The sequence below is a fragment of the Macrobrachium rosenbergii genome, chromosome 49, assembly GCF_040412425.1.
Source record: "Macrobrachium rosenbergii isolate ZJJX-2024 chromosome 49, ASM4041242v1, whole genome shotgun sequence".
In the NCBI taxonomy this organism is placed as follows: Eukaryota; Metazoa; Arthropoda; class Malacostraca; order Decapoda; family Palaemonidae; genus Macrobrachium; species Macrobrachium rosenbergii.
In genome coordinates this window covers 6,993,451-7,014,114 of record NC_089789.1, presented here as the reverse complement: position 1 = coordinate 7,014,114, position 20,664 = coordinate 6,993,451, and the positions used below count along the sequence as shown (strand labels likewise).

The window sequence follows — 20,664 nt, the reverse complement described above, 5'->3', positions numbered from 1 at the left end:
TCGAAGGTTTCAGGCCGAGTGAAATCGAAGGTTTCCAGGTCGAGTGAAATCGAAGGTTTCCAGGTCGAGTGACCGGGTCGAGTGAAATCGAAGGTTTCCAGGTCGAGTAACGGTCGAAAGTGAAATCGAGGGTTTCCAGGTCAAGTGACCGGTGAAATCGAAGCGTGTCCGCCGAGTGTCGACGTGACTGGGTCGAGTGAAATCGAAGGTTTCCAGGTCGAGTGAAATCGAAGGTTTCAGGTCAGTGAAATCGAAGGTTTCAGGTCGAGTGAAATCAAAGGTTTCAGGTCGAGTGAAATCGAAGGTTTCCAGGTCGAGTGAAATCAAAGGTTTCAGGTCGAGGAAATCGAAGGTTTCAAGGTCGGTGACTGGGAGTGAAATCGAACAGGTCCAGGTCGAGTGAAATCGAACTTGTCCGGGTCAAGTGAAATCGTCCGGGTCGAGTGAAATCGAACGGGCCGGGCCGAGTGGAATCGAACGGGTCCGGGTCGAGTGAAATCGAACGTGTCCAGGTCGAGTGAAATGATAACGTTTCAGACGTTCTCTGGCGTCTGAAGAAACGAAGTCCTATGATTTTAATGTTCCAGTATTTATTTAATGCTTTGTATAACAAATATATCTGAGAAGAAGGGTTGTAAGGGTTATTATTGAACGATTTGTGTCAATTTTGTCAGTAAAAACACAATTTTTCATCATTTTTCTTTCTTTCTTTATAAGGTAGTGCTTCAACTTTCTGGGCATTGTTTGCTCATTATATATATATATATATATATATATATATATATATATATATATATATATATATATATATATATATATATATAGAGTATATATATATATATATATATATATATATATATATATATAGAGAGAGAGAGAGAGAGAGAGAGAGAGAGAGAGAGAGAGCATTAATTATTGAAATTTTTTATGTCGTCAGACTTAAGTCACTTAAGAGAGAGAAAATAATTAATTATTGTGACTTTTATGGCGTCACACTTACTAAAGTCACTGACGCAGAGAGAGAGAGAGAGAGAGAGAGAGAGAGAAGAGAGAGAGAGAGAGAAATTAATTAATTAATTATTGTGACTTTTTATGGCGTCACACTTACTAAAGTCACTGACGCAGAGAGAGAGAGAGAGAGAGAGAGAGAGAATAATTTATTATTGGGACTTTTTATGGCGTCAGACTTAGCAAGTTCACTGACGCAGAGAGAGAGAGAGAGAGAGAGAGAGAGAGAGAGAGAGAGAGAGAGAGAGAGAGAGAATATTCATCACCCACACCTAATTTGCATTCTTGTCCTTTGTTCATATACGAGCGCGCGCACACACACACAGGAACACATTTCCTATCTACCTACCAACTAATGAAACAAACGCACAAAAAACATTTAATCCCTTCTCCTAGATCAATTCCCCATCTGAGTGAGTTTTCTCCCGTGCCTGCACGCTGAAGCGAGTGCCGCAGAGGTATTAACTTATAACCCGACAAAGTTATAATGGAAATGCTCTTTTATCAGGCAAGTAAACTTCCACGGAGACGTTTCTTTTCATTAATGGAGTGGATTTCGTCATCGAAGCGTTCTTGACCTAATTTGACTTTTTTTTTTTTTTAGTGTGACGAGGGAGACAAAGGCATATACTAAGTTCCTAATCTTCAATTTTTAAAGAACAAAAACGGGGACATTTCAATATTTTTACAGAATTGGATACTTCTCAGAAGGTAAAATTCTAGGCCTTCTCACCCCAAACTTAGAAGTAGTCCAATAATTTATTAACAAAGCCACAAACCTGTGTGCACATGGAGGAAGTTAATGAGTTCCGGAGTTTGCTGAGGAGAGTGAAGCGTGATCTAAGCAATCTCTAGATTTTACAACTGAATTAAAACCTTATGCATTAAGTATGGTCCAAGATAATACTAGTAGAAAGGTGAGGAGAGATGGCCTTTTCGTTAACCGATTCATTTAAGTGATTAAACTGATAATAATTTCAGCAAATATAACTGAAGTCTACTTCAATAATGAAACAGGAGAAATATCAGCCAAGTCAACCAGATGTTAAGATGAAGTCCAAAAGAAGATGGCCCCTTAACAAAGTAAAAATTACATTTTCCAATGCAGCATTTGCATTTACTGCTTCAGAAAAATTATCGTCTAAAGAGTAAGCGTAAGTATAAAAAGCCTTCTTAAGACTTAGTCTACTTAAAGATGTTTCAATTTCAACAAATAAGTAAAAAAATACAACACGTAGGACCTCATTCGGGTTTAAATTGGCCACAAAAATAAAATCTAATCAACTGTTTTATGGCCACACGAAGCCAATCAAAATACATCATAAAAATAAGATGATGTGATTGCAGATTTCCCACAAACAAGCCAAAAAGGAAAATAGAGGCGAAAAAGAAAACTTCCTCCGCTGTCAAGAAACAGGGTTTTCTTCCAAGGAAACAATTTTCACCTTTTCTCCAAAACTAACGCAGATGACGTTTTCGGGAAAACCATGTACGTTGTAGGACGCTTATATTAAGGTGATCATTAAAACAACGGGAAAAAAACCATGCTAAATTTCCTGCGGTTCAAACACGCTTACACTCTCTTCCAAGATATCTTTGTGGTCGACATGACAAACTTATACATACATGTATGTATGTATACATACGTACATACAGTATATACATGCACAAATATATACATAAATACGTACACCTACATACACACATATATGTATATTATACATAAGCACAAACATATGTATAGAATTTTATTCTGGCATACATACATACATACATGTGTACACACACATATATTTATATATGTGTGTGTGTGTGTTTTGTGTGTGTGTGTGTGTCTGGTAAACAAACGAATGATCTAAACCTATCGTAGCTAAAAATAACTCCCGAAAGTGCGAGTGCATTAAAAATGAACAAACACGAGTGCAAAGCTATTAACGAGTATTATTACCATAATTACTGTTAATAAATCTTGCAGCGTCGGGAGAAAACGACTTCCATTTAAAACCTATCAGACTAGCATTTTACAGTGTTCATTATTATTGTTATTATTATTATTATTATTATTATTATTATTATTATTATTATTATTATTATTCAGATATGAACCCCATTCATATGAAACTAGCCCACAGGGGCTACTGACTTGAAATTCAAGCTTCCAAAGAATATGGTCATCATTATCACATTCAAAATTCCATTCAGTAATTCTACCGTAACATATAAAGACGGCGCGTTCAATTGAAACGCAAAATATGGATGCGCTTCCTACTCGCTATCCAAAGAACGGTAAAACGAATAAAAAAAAAATAATACGTTCTTAAACTGTCTCTTTTCAACCGCTCAGTAGCGCTGTAGCTACTATAAAGAACGTATACAGGGGGAAACAAAGGCGCTAGATATTGCCACAGAAATAACGATCAGAGAGAACGCCACTCGTAAACAATAGGTCTCTGCGTGACGTTGCTATAGCAATAAAACCTCGACCCTTTGCTAGAGGAGATTTTGTCTGGTAATCCACAGACATTTTTTTTATTTCGTTTCTTTCCAGGTTTTCTCTCTTATTCTGAGTTTAGCCTATATATCAAATAATCATTTAATCAGTTTATCTATCTTCTTTTCGTTGGTTTTATGAATATTTTTTCTCTCTCTATATATATATATACAATACATTTTCTCATTCTGTCCATATTTGTTTTCCATTCTGAGCCTACGAGATTCTCTTTTCTCCATCTTCCTCTTCATCCTTTTATTTCTAAGGACATTTGCTTGGGCCATTCTGCCACCTGTTTGCAATGAACATTATTTTCCACATTACAAAGCTTTCATCTCTTTCTTTCCATTATTCTAATGCTCTACACCAAAGATATTTTGTATATTTTCCCTTCTTGACGTTTTTCTTCTATATGCCACAGATACTATATGAAATTTAACTCCTCTTGCTATGTTCCTTATCGACTTTCTCCTTTTCCCGTTGTTTTTATTTGATTCTGGAATTCGTTTTCAATGGCGTATGTTTTGGTCTCATTCCATTTACAAGAGCGGCTCCTTGTTTCATTCTTAGGCTGCATACATTGCCTCCGTTTCATTCTGCTTCCTTTAGTTTAATTTATTTTCTGTTGCTTTTTAATTCTGCCTGTGCCATTTATGTTTCATTTACTTTACTTGGGAGCGTCTTACGTTTCACTATAAAGCGAAGGAGTTATTCAATTTTAAAAGGGTTAGTTTCATTATGTTTTTCCTAATTTTCATTCTCTCTGAACGAACGTTCCCCCTTTCGTCATTCAATTTTTCCTGTGATTCATTCTAAACCTACAGACGTTTCTCTAACACACTTTCACAGTTAACTATACTTTATCACTTTTCTAAGAAGGCTTTTTCATTATTCTGCTTTTGCGGCTTTCTATTTTAATTCTTCGATTTCATCATCATTATCATTATGATCACGGTCATCGTCATCATCATCATCATAACAGGCTCCAACGCCGCAAGACGCGAAGACCCTCTGTGAATTTCTGCCACTCGTCTTTCCTATGCTTCCATTTCCGCAAATCTCCTCTTACCCACCAGCCACTCGTCTCACAGTTCGCATCAGGTAAGATTTCTTCCAACTCCTCTGGTGGCCACCCCCGGCAAGAAACGCCTCCGTGTTTCATTCTTTCGCTGAGAATGCCACTGCTGATAAGATTTCCAAACTGCATTCTATCCAGAGTGTTATTCCGTTGCCAAGAATACTTCTACTGTTAGGGCAGAATCAGGTTTTCATTCTACAGCCAAGATGGCCCATTGTAATTCCAAGTATGAAACAAAAAATTTCTGCCTACGAAACATGGAACAGCGACATTCTTGCATTTTCAACGTTTCATTCTTTATTCAAGAATGCGCGTACTGCTGTTCCCAGAATGAAAACAGAAGGTCGGCATACAAAACAAAGATCAGTGACATTCTCTAGCCAAGAATGTACAGTACGTAATGCCGTTCCCAGAAAGAAAAAGTCGGGATACAAAACACATAACAGTGACTGCAGCTCCCAGAATGAAAACGTGAGGTCGGGTACAAAACAAAGATGAGTGACATTCTATAGCCAAAAACGCTCCCAGTCCAGTTCCAAAATGCAAATGAGCACGTCACCCAGCGAAACAAAGAACAGGAACATCCTTGTTGGCTTAGAGATCACATCAATACATTATGTAATTGCTCTAAAAGCCGCCACGCACTAACTCCATTTGCATACAGAACCTGACGTGAATATATTTACAAGTTGAAAGAATAGCTATTATTTTTTGTATCCTTTATTCAAATAGTCCACACAGCCGTGTCCCAAAATCCTGTATTTTTATGGAATTATACCAAACGTTATGCCAAGAAATTTGAATTCCAATTTTCGAAGCGAAGACGTAATAATACAGTATACTATATATTCGGAAGTAAATAGGCGCCTAACTAAAATACGTAACTGTTGTACGATCAGGAATGGAATGGAATATAAAATTTAGACCAGAGACCAATATGAACGAATGTATAGTAAAAGCAATGAAATGGGTTGCAGCTACGGGCCAAAGGGACGCTGCAAGAAAATATGTAATGCTTACAGTGCATCACATGAGGTGCACTGAAGGCACTTACCACCTACGGGGGTTGTACAATCAGGAAGACAAAGACATCAAAATACGCACGAAAAGAATATTTTGAAAAATGTCAAAGAATACAATCATAACATGCCGAAGGAAATATATTAAAAAGTTAACAGAAGGAAATATATTAGAAAGTGAACAAAGAGCCAAAAATAAAACTTAATTACATACGCCAGAAGCAAATAAACACAAATATAATGATAAAGTTATGTCAAACTATAGTTACAGAATTGAGCTTTATAGGAAACACACGCATCAAAATAACAGATCCAAAAGATAAATTAATTTAAAAAAGTGTTAAAAATCGAGAAATGAACAAAATAAAAATAGCGTAAACCGCAAATGATTACATAAAGATGGTCGTGATTGCGTAAAAGCAAAGGAGTTAATAACGATAATATGAGTTATTACATACAATAATAATAATAATAATAATAATAATAATATAATAATAAATCTACAGCATGTACCGTTTTCTTATATAATCATAACTTTTAATCCTCAGTGACAATATTTTAAGCTAAAATAACAATATTAGCCCATATGAAATCTTGGCAGATGTACGAAAGCAACCCTCATACCTATTTTTTTTTTTTTTTTTTACGGAACTTACACTAAGTTTCCAACACGCACATCTTCATGCAGATCAAGCGTGTCCCTGTAAGCGTATGACGCCTGCATATGCAAAAGTAAGGTTTGAAAACTTGAATTCAATCTGTCAGAAGACAGAATGTAACAGTTACCCATTTAAAGAAAACAATGTCCTTTACTGTCCAGTGATTTTCAGTTATCATAATAGTAACTTATTATCTCCGCAAGTTTAGTAATTCCATCAACGCCACAGCGCTGAAGACTGTACAAAATGGCTATTGTCATACCAATGAGTAGTCAGCTTACATTTCCTGCAACGGGCGTATCACGTAATTTGCGGCGTCAGCTAAAACTGTAACAAAGAGTATGTAGATTGAGAGGGCGTGTTTATCATCACGCAGTTGTCGGGATTCTTACGGACTCTCCCAGGGCGTGAAGCCTCTATTTGTCAAGGGAAGAACTTTCCATAATCTGTTGTCAGAAGATGAACCCTATTCATATGGAACAGGCCTACAGGGGCCGTTGACTTGAAATTCAACCATTTTTACTTTGAAAATTCTTCGGTTATCAACAACTGTGGAGCCGCCACGTGTAAGTCTGTTTGTAGGCCTATATAATATGTACATCACAGATATTAATAATCTTATTAGTGTATCTGAAACAATAATATCATTTATGTTATCTTTCTAAAGCCATGCAAGTCTCTACTGCATACGCATTCTGTAAATGCAATTGTCCATGAAATGAAACAACGTGTATTACTTTAATTAATTATTACTGATTGAATGAAAATTTACTCACTGATAGACGTAAGACTTCTGCTGGAAAGAATTCAAAATGAAATACCGCATACTTTTACACGAGCCTAATTCAGGCAATTATGAGAAAGTCTGAGAGAGGAAAGCTTGAAAGAGCCTAAAAGTCCAGATAGAAACGCCCTCAGTGACTGACGTTAAACAACTCCCCTTCAGTTATGGCAAAATTGTTCCCGGGTTGAGACCCCTATACAATGACACTTGGGTTACCCCTCCCCCTCTCTAACTCTCACTGCTAACGCCGTATTGATTTCTTTGAACACTTTGTGCTTTTAGTTCATAATCATATCTGTATGCCTTATTATACCGTTAACAAAACACATCACGAACAAACTGATCACTCCCGTAAGTTTTAGCTAACCAGTTTAACTCAGTTAAGGCGATGGACTCTCGGACTGCCGTGGTATATGGACCGTTGCTTCTTGATACTTCACGCCTTGTTTTTGCAAACCTAGCTTCCTCTCTTGACAAATACATTCATCTTCCGTAGGTGTATACCATTTACTAGTCTTTCCGTGCGTGGCTCGTAGTTACCGTTGCTCATTGTATTTTAATAATCATCGTTTTTTTTTCCCTCTTCCCACCTAGCTGGCTGTTCAGCTTCTAATTTTACCTTGTTTCCGTTTTCTAACGACCATTTACGAACTATATATTTTCGGTAAATATCATTATTATTATTATTATCCGACAAACCATTTTCCTCGTTTCATATCTGAATATTCAGGAGTTGGTAGTCAAAATGTACACTTTCTCCCCTCTACAGAACTTTAAAGAGAATCTCTCTCTCTCTCCACTCGGTCTATTAAACAAAGGAGGACACACAATAGAAATTACATCCCTGAAAAGGAATAGGGGTTCAAACAATGCAATAATCTTCCCAGTTCATTCTATTACAGTATTATGCATCTACCACACACTTCGAACAGTTTGTTCCTGCGTGCAGACAGCCCATTACGTCAATTTATTCCAAAATGAGGTTTAACTTATCAAGTCGTATACAAGGGAAAAATCTTAATTTGTTAGGTTATTTCTAAAGGAAAAAATCTCAGTATAATCAATTAGCCTAATTTAGAAACAACTCTTAAATGCATAAATTTACTCGAACAGAAAGAATTATTATACCAAAGCACCCTTAAGGGAAAAAACATCGTTTAACAATTTTCACTTATTCCAAAGGGAAATAAAACAGTATTAAATTATACCATAAAAAAACACATTCCTGTATCACCACAGCCCTAATGACAGGGTCTCGAAAAAGCAATCTAGTCGTTTAATTGGAAGAAATCTAACTACATCAATTTATTCCAAATAAAGAAAGAAATCTCGTTAGATCGCAAACCACTTCATTACCCGGAGGGTTACACTGACTTCTGTTATTGAATTTCAAGGTAATTATCACGCTCCTTCTCTTTCTATGTAATGCACAAACGCAATATTTAAAAAAAAATTAATAAGTAAACAAATGAAACAAAACGCGATCGATATATTTTGCAACGAAAGTGAATTAAACCAAATAACAGCATTTACTAGTATGCGTAAAATGGCAGTTATAGCCTAAACAGGCTCGACCACAAAAAGTTTGTACCATCTTGGTGGATGGTTTGCATGTTTTCCTAACACCTTAATTAATGACCTCACCACAAATCCCTATTGGACAGACTTTTTTCATTAGGAAAAGTCGATAGGGGAACTTTGAGAAGAGGAATCACCCCCTCCAACACATCATACATGATCTAGACCTACCTAAAGAGTAGGCCTAATTTAGACACGTTGTTCATTTTAAAACTGCACCATATTTCGACCCTGTCTCTTCTTTGCTTCCTTCTCTTGGGTTTAATGGGGAGTTAAAGGGAGGAACTACAGTTTATTTCTCGTCGTTTCTTTATGAGAATGCAATTTAAAATAAAGAGGAACATAAAGAGATATTCTCAGGTCATGCTTCTTTCACTCTTACGTTCCAAGTACACTATCACGGTGTAGGGACAATGTTCTCCATGCATCTCTAACAAAAGTTCTACGGCATGTGCAACGGGAGAGAAAAACTGGAAGTGCAGGTAAACGAAATCACATTTCTATAGGCCTATGGAATGAGTAGGGCGACTATGGTCTCACATCGTCACACGTGCACCAGCAAAAAACAAAGACCTACGGAACTATACAGGAACTAAAGACATTGTTCTAAAGCTGGAAGCTACATGGGGCCGGTAAACTGCTGCTGATCAAGAGGGAGATGATGCATAATCATATATATAACAAATTTTTCAACATAACGAAACTCACTGTTCGAAACAACGTGTCAGTTAGTCTCTCAAGGGCTTCTAACGAATACCACCTTCTCCCTTTGACCGAAATTAACGAACTCGCGGCCCGAAACGCGCTTTTGCAAAGCAATGGTGCCTCTGTTATAGGAGCGCTTGGCGAAGCCTCTACCGGGGGCCACTGTTGTGCCAATCTCCAGTTCACAACTGCCTTAGCAACGGTGTGGTCTGCCTTCGTATACAAACACTGCCGCTCTCTACCTCCCTCAGTCCACATGCGTGCTGGAGGCGTTGCATGGGAGAGGGGGGGAGGGGGCTATAGCAGACAGTTTCAGAGGAGTGGGAAGGGAAGGGGAAGAGCAGACAGTGTCTGGGGGAACGGGTGGTAAGTTGAATAAAACACCTGCTCCATCCCCATCCGTTCGTAATCCCTGACTGGTCTTCTTTTTCCTCCTCTCTCTCTCTCTCTCTCTCACACCCGCTACCCCACCTAGTCTCCATTCCCCCTACAACCCACTCCTCTCCCCTCTACTATGATAGAAAGTGGGAAATTTTTCAATGACGGTAGAAATACGCGTTTTCTATAAACGCGCGTTACAAGGTTGAACACTTGCAGCTACATCGATGGTTCTCTTTAAGGGAAGCAGGGTATCCTAATCCTAAATTTTGCACAAAATCTACTGAAGAGAAAAACAGGTAAAGACAGGGAACAAAATAAATGTATCGTGTCAGCCAATGAGACAAATTACAACTTCCAGAAGATACAATTACTCAAGTGATACCATGAGAGCTCGGAGTGGAAACGACGCCAAAAAATCAAGAGACCCCATCATGCATTCGTTATCCCTCCCAACAAGGAAACTACACGTCGCCGTTTTCTACGCACTGGATTAGAGCAAAGTAGAGAGAGAGAGAGCTGAATCAATATCCCAGCCCTATTACGAGGTGGCGACATGTCCAAAAAATGTAGTCCAGAGTACTTTTCAAACCTCTTCGAAACAGGACGTGGGCAGAATTACAGGACAAGTGACCATGACCATGCCCTCATAAAACGCAGAGCTCCTGCGTCTTCCAAACTTGCCGTTAGGCCAGCGACTACCAGTGCTATTAGCGAGAGCGCATGTGCCCGAACTAGTGCAGCCAACTTGGCCATTACAAACGGTTGGATAACAGTCACCTATTAGACAACATTTGTTTAATTAAATAAATATTATGATCAGTCACCATTAAGCTAACCAATATTATAGCATACTATCATTAAGGGCCTTAAAGACCAATCATTTGTAGTTATTACTTCAAAATTAAACCACTTTCCATTTTCAGTCGCTATAAGACTTACCGACTGGGTGATGCCATGTTAATTACTTAAAATGCTTTCATACAAGTCGAGGGTTAATAACAGAATGCAATAATTTGTTCGTTAATGGTAATCTGGACTAAAAATGTTATGTACTCGGTTGAACGAGTATTTTATCATTGTCTAATGACAGTACTACATTAAAAACCAGAATTTCAATTAATATATTATAATTGATTATTTCAACAACAGATGAAAAACTAACAAAATCCCACCCTACACAAGTTTCGCTGTTTCATAAAAAGAAAATTGTATTGAGTAAGATAGCTTAAATAGAATTCAAAAAAAAAAAAAATAATAATAATAATAATAATAATAATAATAATAATAATAATAATAATAATAATAATAATAATAATAATAAACGCCTCTTTTTATCTCCGCGAGGTTTTGGCCACAGACGTGTTAAAGATGACAGATTTATCCTATGACAGATGGGCGAAGCTGATTCTGGCCGAAATGTCGCACGAATGCCTTTCTTCCTTGTATTACAGAATTCATGGCGTGAAATCACACTGTAATAGTAATCAGGTGACGAAAATACGAGCATCAGAAATAACAACTTATGATGCACTTTATGTACAATATGCATCATGTATGCAAAAGCATACATATATATGGATATATATATAGATATATGTATGTATGTATATATATATCTATATATATGTATACATGTGTATATATATACACACATATATCCATATATATGTATGCTTTCGCATACATGATGCATATTATACATAAAGTGTAACGTAGAAAAGATGTAGATTTGTCATATACATATTATGTATGTATATATATATATATATATATATATATATATATATATATATATATATATATATATATATATATATATATATATATATATAGACTATATATGTGTGTGTGTATGTCACATCTACATCTTTTCTACATTACACACGTACAAGATAACAACATATATATATCCACCTGAGAAATATTAAGCACATGAACACAAACATTCATACATTCATTCATACATACATACATACATACATACACACACATATATATATATATATATATATATATATATATATATATACACTGTATACATACGTGTGTAATTTGTCTTCAGCTCTGCCTATTTCTACATAGGGCTGCTGTTTCCTATTAGCCTTCACCACCTTTCTGTCAATATATATATATATATATATATATATATATATATATATATATATATATATATATATATATATATATATATATATATATGTGTGTGTGTGTGTGTGTGTGTGTGTGTGTGTGTGTGTTTGAGTGTGTGTGTCTGAGTGTGACGTATCTCAGTCCTCACTGATTAAACCTGCACCCGGGAAGACAGAACTCTGCAAATCATTCCTAATTCAGCGTCGCGATTAACATAAATGATTTTCAGATAACGAAACTCTATTCCCGATTAACTACCTCCAACGGGTTCTGAGTCAACTTGGCGGAACCGAGCAGGAAGAGAAAAAGAAAAAAGTTAATTGACTACGAGGAAGGTAAGGGCCTTTGAAGGAGTCATTAACAGACACTTGAGGCCAAAAATTAAGTTAAAAGAACCACGGCGGAAGAACAGGTTAACAAAACAGTTCAATATTTACTTAAAGGAAACTTTACATTCCGGTCGGATCTCAGCGAGGGAATAGCAGTGATTTTTTGTGTAGGATAGGATCCCCTCGCCTTGCCAAGAAAGACGGAGGATCCTATGAGAAGGAATAGGGTTCTCTTCTTCTTCTCTGTTTACATACTCTTTGTTCCTTCTGGCTTTCGGCGATGATAAGCCCAATTTTCGTGGCACCTGTCGATGGGTATCAATCAGTCCATCAGACATCTGGACTTTTCACACGTTTCAGTTCTTCAATATCCTGACTTCACAAGAGTCTTCTTTTTCGGATCTTATCTTAAGTATAGAACTGATCTGATATTTGTTACATCAACTCTCTCTCTCTCTCTCTCTCTCTCTCTCTCTCTCTCTCTCTCTCTCTCTCTCTCTCTCTCATTTATGCTCTAACAAATCATTATCTATCTATCTATCTTATCTATCCGTTTGCGTATCCTTCTTCCATCCACAACCATGACTGTGCCTCCATCAGTCAGACAACTCCTGATGAAAGTTGGCAGAGGATCAAGAAAGTCCTACTGGCAGGCGGAGGAGGGAGGGGGCTTAAGCCCCTATTCCCACTTGCCGCCCATCCTAACACGCTCACATTTCCTTCGAAGCGCCATACTCCGTCTGCCCCATATACGCACAAGAGAGAGAGAGAGAGAGAGAGAGAGAGAGAGAGAGACTTCTTATATACACTAATAAATTATTTTAGAAAGTTTCCTGTAGTCAAGGATGACCTGTTTTCTTTAAAAAAGGAAAAAATAATTTTATCACCATCCTCTAAGCGTGACAAAGATTTGATAACAGAATGCCATTTAATAAGCTGCAATTTGGTCATTAAACAAACGGATATTTTTCTAATGACCAGGCAAGTCTCTCGTACGAAAGACTGATGAGTCTCGCATGGATTCATCATCAACTTAAGACTCCTTACGCAAGGAATTAATATCAATTCCCACTTATTCATCGACGGAGTAATGTCAATTTATGCCGCCTCAATCATAAGGAATTCACATGATGTCTCGAATACTCAAGCTACGATAATTTTGACCACTCCAACTCGAGATAATCGAAGCTTTTCACGCGATATACATTTCAAGACTGTTTGACTGTAATATAATTTATGTAATTCACTATCATTCATCAAGATGTATATCTCACTTCTCAACAACAACTCTATCGCGAGTTTGAAACGCCTAGCAAGGAATTAGTTTGCAATATGACCTACTCAGCAAAGATTTCTGCCTAGTTTGACCACTTCAGCAAATAATTAATCTCAAGTTATACCTGCTCGACAAGACATCAGTCTAGTTAGGCCTAAATTTCCATTCAAAAAAGACTTCAATTTCCAGTATAATTACCGTTAGGTCTTACCAGCTTAATAATGAGTCAATCCCAATTCAGTTTTAATCAGTGATCAAATCATGATACGGCTGAAGTTATTTTCACATCTCACTCGTTCACTATAGGTTATTGGTGCTACTTTGGCTTGTTATCTACTCGTCACCTCCGAGGTGCTAGTACTAAACATGGCGGAAGCTCGAGTACCAGCCCTTGGGGATCAAAGTATTATGTACGCCCATTTCTATATATTAATAAACGATCTCTTTGATCCGCAAGGGGGTAGTACTAAACACGACGTCCCATTGAGCTTCCGCCATGTTTAGTACTAGCACCGAGTTATTTTCCCATATAACTCCCTCAGCATGGAGTTGTTTTCCTATTTTACTCCTTCAGCATTTTATTAATCTCTTGCTTTACTCCTTAAGCCTGGAGATTCTCGCTCTGACTCCTTTAGCATAGAGCTATTTCAAAGTTTGCTTCATCCATAAGGGAATTATTTTCTTGTCTAACTCCTCCTGGCGTTATTTCCAATTTTAAGATGAACGTAGAAAAAAACACACAAAAACAAAACATTCTGAAGGACCTAAATATATAAATAACCCCATTCTGAAGGAGTCAGCAGTAGATATAACTTCTTGGTAGAGTCAATCGTGAAAATAACTGCTTGCTAAAGGAGGTCTAAATTGCCTCCTTTAGCATGGAGTTATTATCACGCTTGACTCCTTTAGCGAGAAGTTATTTGCCCATTGGACTCCTTCAGCAAGTAGCTATTTTCAAGTAATTATACAGGAAGCAAGTAGGTATTTTCACGTAATTATACAGGAAAGTAACTAAACTCAAGTGTGACTCATTTACAATTAATTTAATTTCCAACTTGACCAATCTAGTACGAATTCAATAGGACGTTTGATCTCATGCGGAAACACCATACCTTTAACTCCTTTGGGAATGGATTAATATTTAATTTCGTGCACTGGGTTTTGAGTTCCTTTCGACTTTGATAATGGGTTTATCTTAAAAACTGCTCAGGGAATATTCAATGAAGTCTGAACCTTTCAGAAGTAAAGAATGAGATTTTAATATATATACACCAGTCCCGAGCCCTGATAACGATGAGGGGGGCGTTAAAGACTCTGACTCTTAAGAAATAAATATAAACAAAAAGAAAGTACGGTGGACAAATATAATAAACCATAGCTTTGCGTAAGCGGGAATTGGTCATAATAGGGCCTGGAGGCCGGCAGAGAATAAAAGGTATTGATCCTCAAATTATACATCTGAAACACGAGATATATCATGTCTGAGTCACATTCTCCAAAGAATTATGATTCTCCCCATGTTATCTCTTTATCAAGTATGTACACGGACACTTAAACTGCCTAAACATTCGCCTTTTCTTTATATCAAGAAAGAAGATGAAACGAATGTTGAACAAAAATTTGTAAGTCACTATACTGCACAAATCTGCTTTTGTGCAATCCTTGGGCAAGTGTCATACGACCCAACTATAAAGAAGAATCCAAACCACTCCACTTCCCGGAAAAATGAGGCGGAAATGATCCAACTTTCGAAATTACCAAAGACTGACCTAGGGGCCACAATAATCGCCACTGTCAAATTGACCACTTGGTCATCCTGACGAACCTTTCTTCTCTCTCACTTACTGTTACGAGGCGCCATCTTTCCCCTCCAGATCCCCTCTCTTCAAAGGCACCGAATTCTCCCCTCGACCACTCTCCTTTCGCTTTTCCTCGCCTTTGCTTTCCTCAAAAAATAGCATTATGTTGACTCAGTGCGTCGATCTGTGTGAAGTCCAGCCCGTAACATGGCGACTCCCTTCCCCTCACTCACGCCAATTAGGAAACTTACTGCATGTGGCGTATGAACCCCTGGCACCAACCAGGGGTCATCCGCCACCCCTCACCCTATCTCTTTTTCTTACAGTTCGCTTGCGTCACTCGCCTGGCACTTATCTTTACGAATGACTACTTTCACTTTACACAAACACAAAACACACACGTATATATATATATATATATATATATATATATATATATATATATATATATAAAATTTCAACTATATATCACGAAAAGTGAATAGCGCATGCACTGATATATGAACGCATTTTACACCAGCCATATAGCCTAACCACTCCTCATTAATCGTAAAATTTGATAAAAACCAATATCATGTATCTCATGCATTTTAAAGAACCTGCAGAGCAATAGCTTTACTCGCACCAACTTTATAATATATATATATATATATATATATATATATATATATATATATATATATATATATATATATATATTATAAATGCATACATTTATATATTTAAATGACGTATCACGAAAAATGAACGATGCATGTACTGATCAATGCACTGTGCGTATTTTACACTAGCCACATTACCACCCTTCATAAACATGGAAAACTGATAAAAACCAAAGTCATATATCTCATGCATTTTAAATAACACGCAGAGCAGTGACATTACCCGCATCTGAGAGAGAAAAGGTTATCGCAGTGAAATTCATTCAGAAGGGGAGAGGAAGTCACCTTCAATAGCACCTTACTTTAAATTCATCAGACTGCAGTGGCTTAGAAGAAAAAAAGTTGATTGCAATTCACAGTTCCATTTAGTATTTACATTTCCTTTCACGCTTTTATTTAGAAGTAAATTGCAAATGCAACCACTGGACAAAGAGCACTTCAACCTCTCCATTTCCATATGTTTTTAAGAAGCGTAAAATTTTTAACTCCACTATTATTAATCCAATTTCCAATCCTAAAGGAGTTTTTCTCGCTTAGGCTACTTGCTTCAGGTTTCAAGGTTTTCAGTCCAAAAAGTATCCAAAAATGCTAAGAAATCCAGAGGTTTAACAGAATTCACCGTGCCGCCACGAGAGTTTGCAATAATAATAAGTAAAAAATGCGCTGAAGTTTCTTTTGCGCAATCGAGTTTTCTGTAGAGCATCTACAGCGTATAATCAAGGTCACCGAAAATACTGTAGATCTATCTTTCGGTGGTTTCGGTAAAATGCTGTATGAGCCGCGGCCCATGAAACTTTAACCACGAACCGGTGATGGCCTATCCTATAGTTGCCAGAAGCACGATTATGGCTAACTTTAACCTTAAATAAAAAAAAAAAAAAACTACTGATGCTACAGGGCTGCAATTTGGTGTGTTTGATGATTGGAGGGTGGATGATCAACATACCAATTTGCAGCCCTCTAGCCTCAGTAGTTTTTAAGATCTGAGGGTGGATAGAAAAAAATGCGGACGGACAGACAAAGACGGCAAATATCTTTATAATAATTATCTACTTTGCAAAGGCTCCAAAAGAGAATTCCGAGAAATAAGAGACGCTACGAGAATAATCCAATAAGAACTTCAATTAACACTAGATTTATCTTAAAGCGATTAGCAACCTTCGCGAGCCGGTTTTCATCAAGAGGGTCCATTGAAGTACCTACTGAACACACACACACACATACATACATACATACATACATACACACACAAATATATATATATATATATATATATATATATATATATATATATATACATACATACATACATACATACATACATACTTATTTCAAACGATTAACTGATTTATGAAATTCAGGCTGTCAAGCCAAGCACACAGGCACTTCCTTCAGAGTTCAAGACCGCGAAATGAGGGCGTTGGAGTTGATGGACAGCAAGACAGAGAGATCCTGAAAATAAAGGCGATGAAGTACAAGGATATTGAAGTGGAAATGGAAGAAAATCCCGCAGTCGCACTAAGAATAAAGTTAGAGAAGTTGGGCTGCAAAACCGAAGAAAAGAAGCTGTAATGGAGGTAAAAACCAAAGACTGAAACGTGAGCCTAGGTAAGGGCCAAAGGAACGCCGGAAACACCCTTTAGTAATGCCTACAGTGCACCACGTGAGGTTCACTGACAGCACTAATCCCAGCATTTACAACGAAGATTCCATCTCTTATCTCTCTTTCTCCTTTAAACTAACTGCAACCCACAACAGTCGACTGACAATCAAATACGCAATTCATTAGCCAGGTCAACAGAGCCGTACTGGATTTTGGGGAACGCGCACGTTCGTCCCTCCTCGAGCCGGGAGAGAGAGAGAGAGAGATTCCAGCCTCAGTGACCCAACTTTCTTAAGCACATTACCCATCTGGGTTAATGACGTCATAGTATCTTGGCTACAACAGGTTACGAAATACATAACAAATATACAAATGAGAATTCTTCACGCGATTTTCTCAGTAACATACAGAAACCTATTATAATTCTTGTATTCCGTCACATTTAGCAGAAGTGTGAAAGGTTACTCCATAAAAAAATTAAAGAGAACTGGACCTAGGCCTATATATAGTTATAAAATATATTTGGTAAACGAAAATGAATGGGTTGAATAAACAATAAAACCATTCGTTCATATCAAATTCGTTTTCTTTTACTTGACTCAACAAAGCCCTTGACACTCGGTCTAAATACACACACGCACACACACACACACACACCGATTCTTGGCTTCGTCCATGACGACACGGGCAAAATTATTCACAGCTTTAATAGAGATTTTCAAAAAAAGGTCCTTCATTAAAATCATAACAGCTGTTATATAAAAATCACAAACTTTAAGAAGGACGAAGTTACTCATTACAACGACACTTGTATACTCCACGTAATAGTATTGCTCAACCGGCCTTTTAAATACTGAGAAAGTTCAGTGACTCATCAGCTGAGTACTGTAAATTACTCATGATTCTTCTCGTCGAATCGTTTCTCGTGACTTCTCAAGTTTTGGATGCTTATGAAGTACCAAGAAGTTTGTGATTACCGATAATAAATGTTATTCTTTTGAAAAATATTTTAGTAGGATGTTTTAATGAATAAAATCTTTTGCAATACGCAGACTTTCTAAGCAAACTATAGATCTAATATAGCAGAAAAAACGAATACGCTACTCACAGATACGTTCTTTTCTTTCAGCACTCACCTGTAAACACTTAGTCAAACGAACCACTAAACAAACAAAAAATGGCGAACTGGAACAGTCCACAGACACACACGGAGAGAGAATCAGTCCCTCAATGAATGAGAAGTCGGCAATTGACAACCTTTACTCACTGGAGTCAGTAGTGAACTGAGCTATAGACGCAACGGAACAACAGCGATTCGACCCAAGAGTTACTCCATCTCACTCCTCCACCCCACCCCACCCCTGCCACATCCCGAAACCCCAACGGTCCACGTCTCCCCCCCCCCAGCCAATAACAGTAGCCCTCCCGAGGATGGAGTCGGGGAAGTGGGGGAGGATGTCCCCATCCCCGTGACCGACGTCATCCCGAGAACAACCTCCAACTCGACGCTCCTTATCTGTGGTATCTTTGTTATCAGAGGAAGACTCACTGGTTGTTGTGTATGTATCGTTCGTTCTCGCTCGTGTTTTGTAGCACAGGTTTATGTATGGTCGCCCATTTTCTTCACAATGGCGTACTGTCTGATTTGCATAAATGTATATGTATCATTGTATATTTAAAATGCACACACACACACACAAATGCGTGTGCGCATACACACGTACAGGCGGACATCCTAGCCGTTAGATTGCGAATATATAAAGGCATGTAAATAATACACACAAGGAATATATGTGTATATAAACATACAATATATATATATATATATATATATATATATATATATATATATATATATATATGCATATATATAATATTTATATATATATATATATATATATATATATATATATATATATATATATATATATATATATATATATATATATATATATATATATATTTAATTCTATTTCCTGTGGCTTTTGAAGATAAACCCAATTATTTTTGTAGAATAAAACTATACTTATTTTCAGTTTTCCACTTTAGAATATATTGTTTGTTGCAGCTGGAATGACTTTTGTCTGGCAATATAAAAAAAAGAGTAATTACCTTAAGAGTAAGACCTAGAATCATGATGTTTAATAATCAGATTTCCACGAAAACAAGAACAGTATTAATAACAACCCAAGCAAATAATTATAGGTTGTAATTCTATTATTACTGGATGCAATTCTCACCATTTCAAATCCATTGCTTCACTAAAAGAAGGAATAAAATAAGTGCTTTCAAAATTGAAACCAAGACTCAAGGAGACCAAATGAAATCTTCGATTAGTATTCCGCACAGAACTTGTTGGTGTCCATACAAATGCATTAGTCACTGCAATTGACAGCTTTTGAGTTCATTCTAGTTGAAACTGAACGGGAGAAAAACAATGTTCGATGTATACACAGTATATATATATATATATATATATATATATATATATATATATATATATATATATATATATATATATATATATATATATGTGTGTGTGTGTGTGTGTGTGTGTGTGTGTGCATGTGTATATATATATATATATATATATATATATATATATATATATATATATATATATATATATATATATATAGATATATATATATATATATATATATATATATATATATATTATATATATATATATATATAAAGAAAGACAAAATCCACGAAGGAAAGAGAAACAATGGAGTGCTGCTGAGAGGGCTTTCGACTTGTCGTCCTTTACTTAGCAGACTGAAGAAGTATATATTTCTGTGATTCAGTTATATATATATATATATATATATATATATATATATATATATATATATATATATATATATTCCTGTTCTATTAAACTTTTGATATCTTCAGTTTCCTTAATCAAAATTAATTACATTGCTTCCATAATGTTTCATTTATCATTTTTATATAATATATACTTTCTTTTCATAGATTAAATTAGTTGCTTTACCTCTGAACATGCACACACACATATCATACAGTATATATATATATATATATATATATATATATATATATATATATATATATATATATATATAAATATAAGAGAGAGAGAGAGAGAGAGAAAAGTCTGGTCTCAGCGCTGTACATCAATGAGAGTTACAGAAT

The 20,664-nt window shown here is 36.5% G+C and overlaps 1 protein-coding gene across 9 annotated transcripts in view; it reads right to left on the bottom strand.

Moving 5' to 3' along the window:
• Positions 1–20,664, bottom strand: part of MESK2 (misexpression suppressor of KSR 2) — a 379,072-nt gene that overhangs the window by 242,721 nt on the left and 115,687 nt on the right. Inside the window, exon 1 of one of the 9 annotated variants that reach the window (XM_067092550.1) lies at positions 18,639–18,789. The exons of 4 other annotated variants lie outside the window; for them this stretch is intronic. Coding sequence is in view for 2 of the 5 variants with exons in the window: in XM_067092553.1 (XP_066948654.1) it covers positions 8,789–8,823 (35 nt within the window). In the remaining 3 variants the exon portion in view is untranslated. Of the gene's footprint in view, positions 1–8,788; positions 9,563–18,610; positions 18,790–20,664 lie in introns of those variants that run through there. 4 more of the 9 variants (XM_067092552.1, XM_067092553.1, XM_067092551.1 and 1 more) reach the window with 4 other exon arrangements.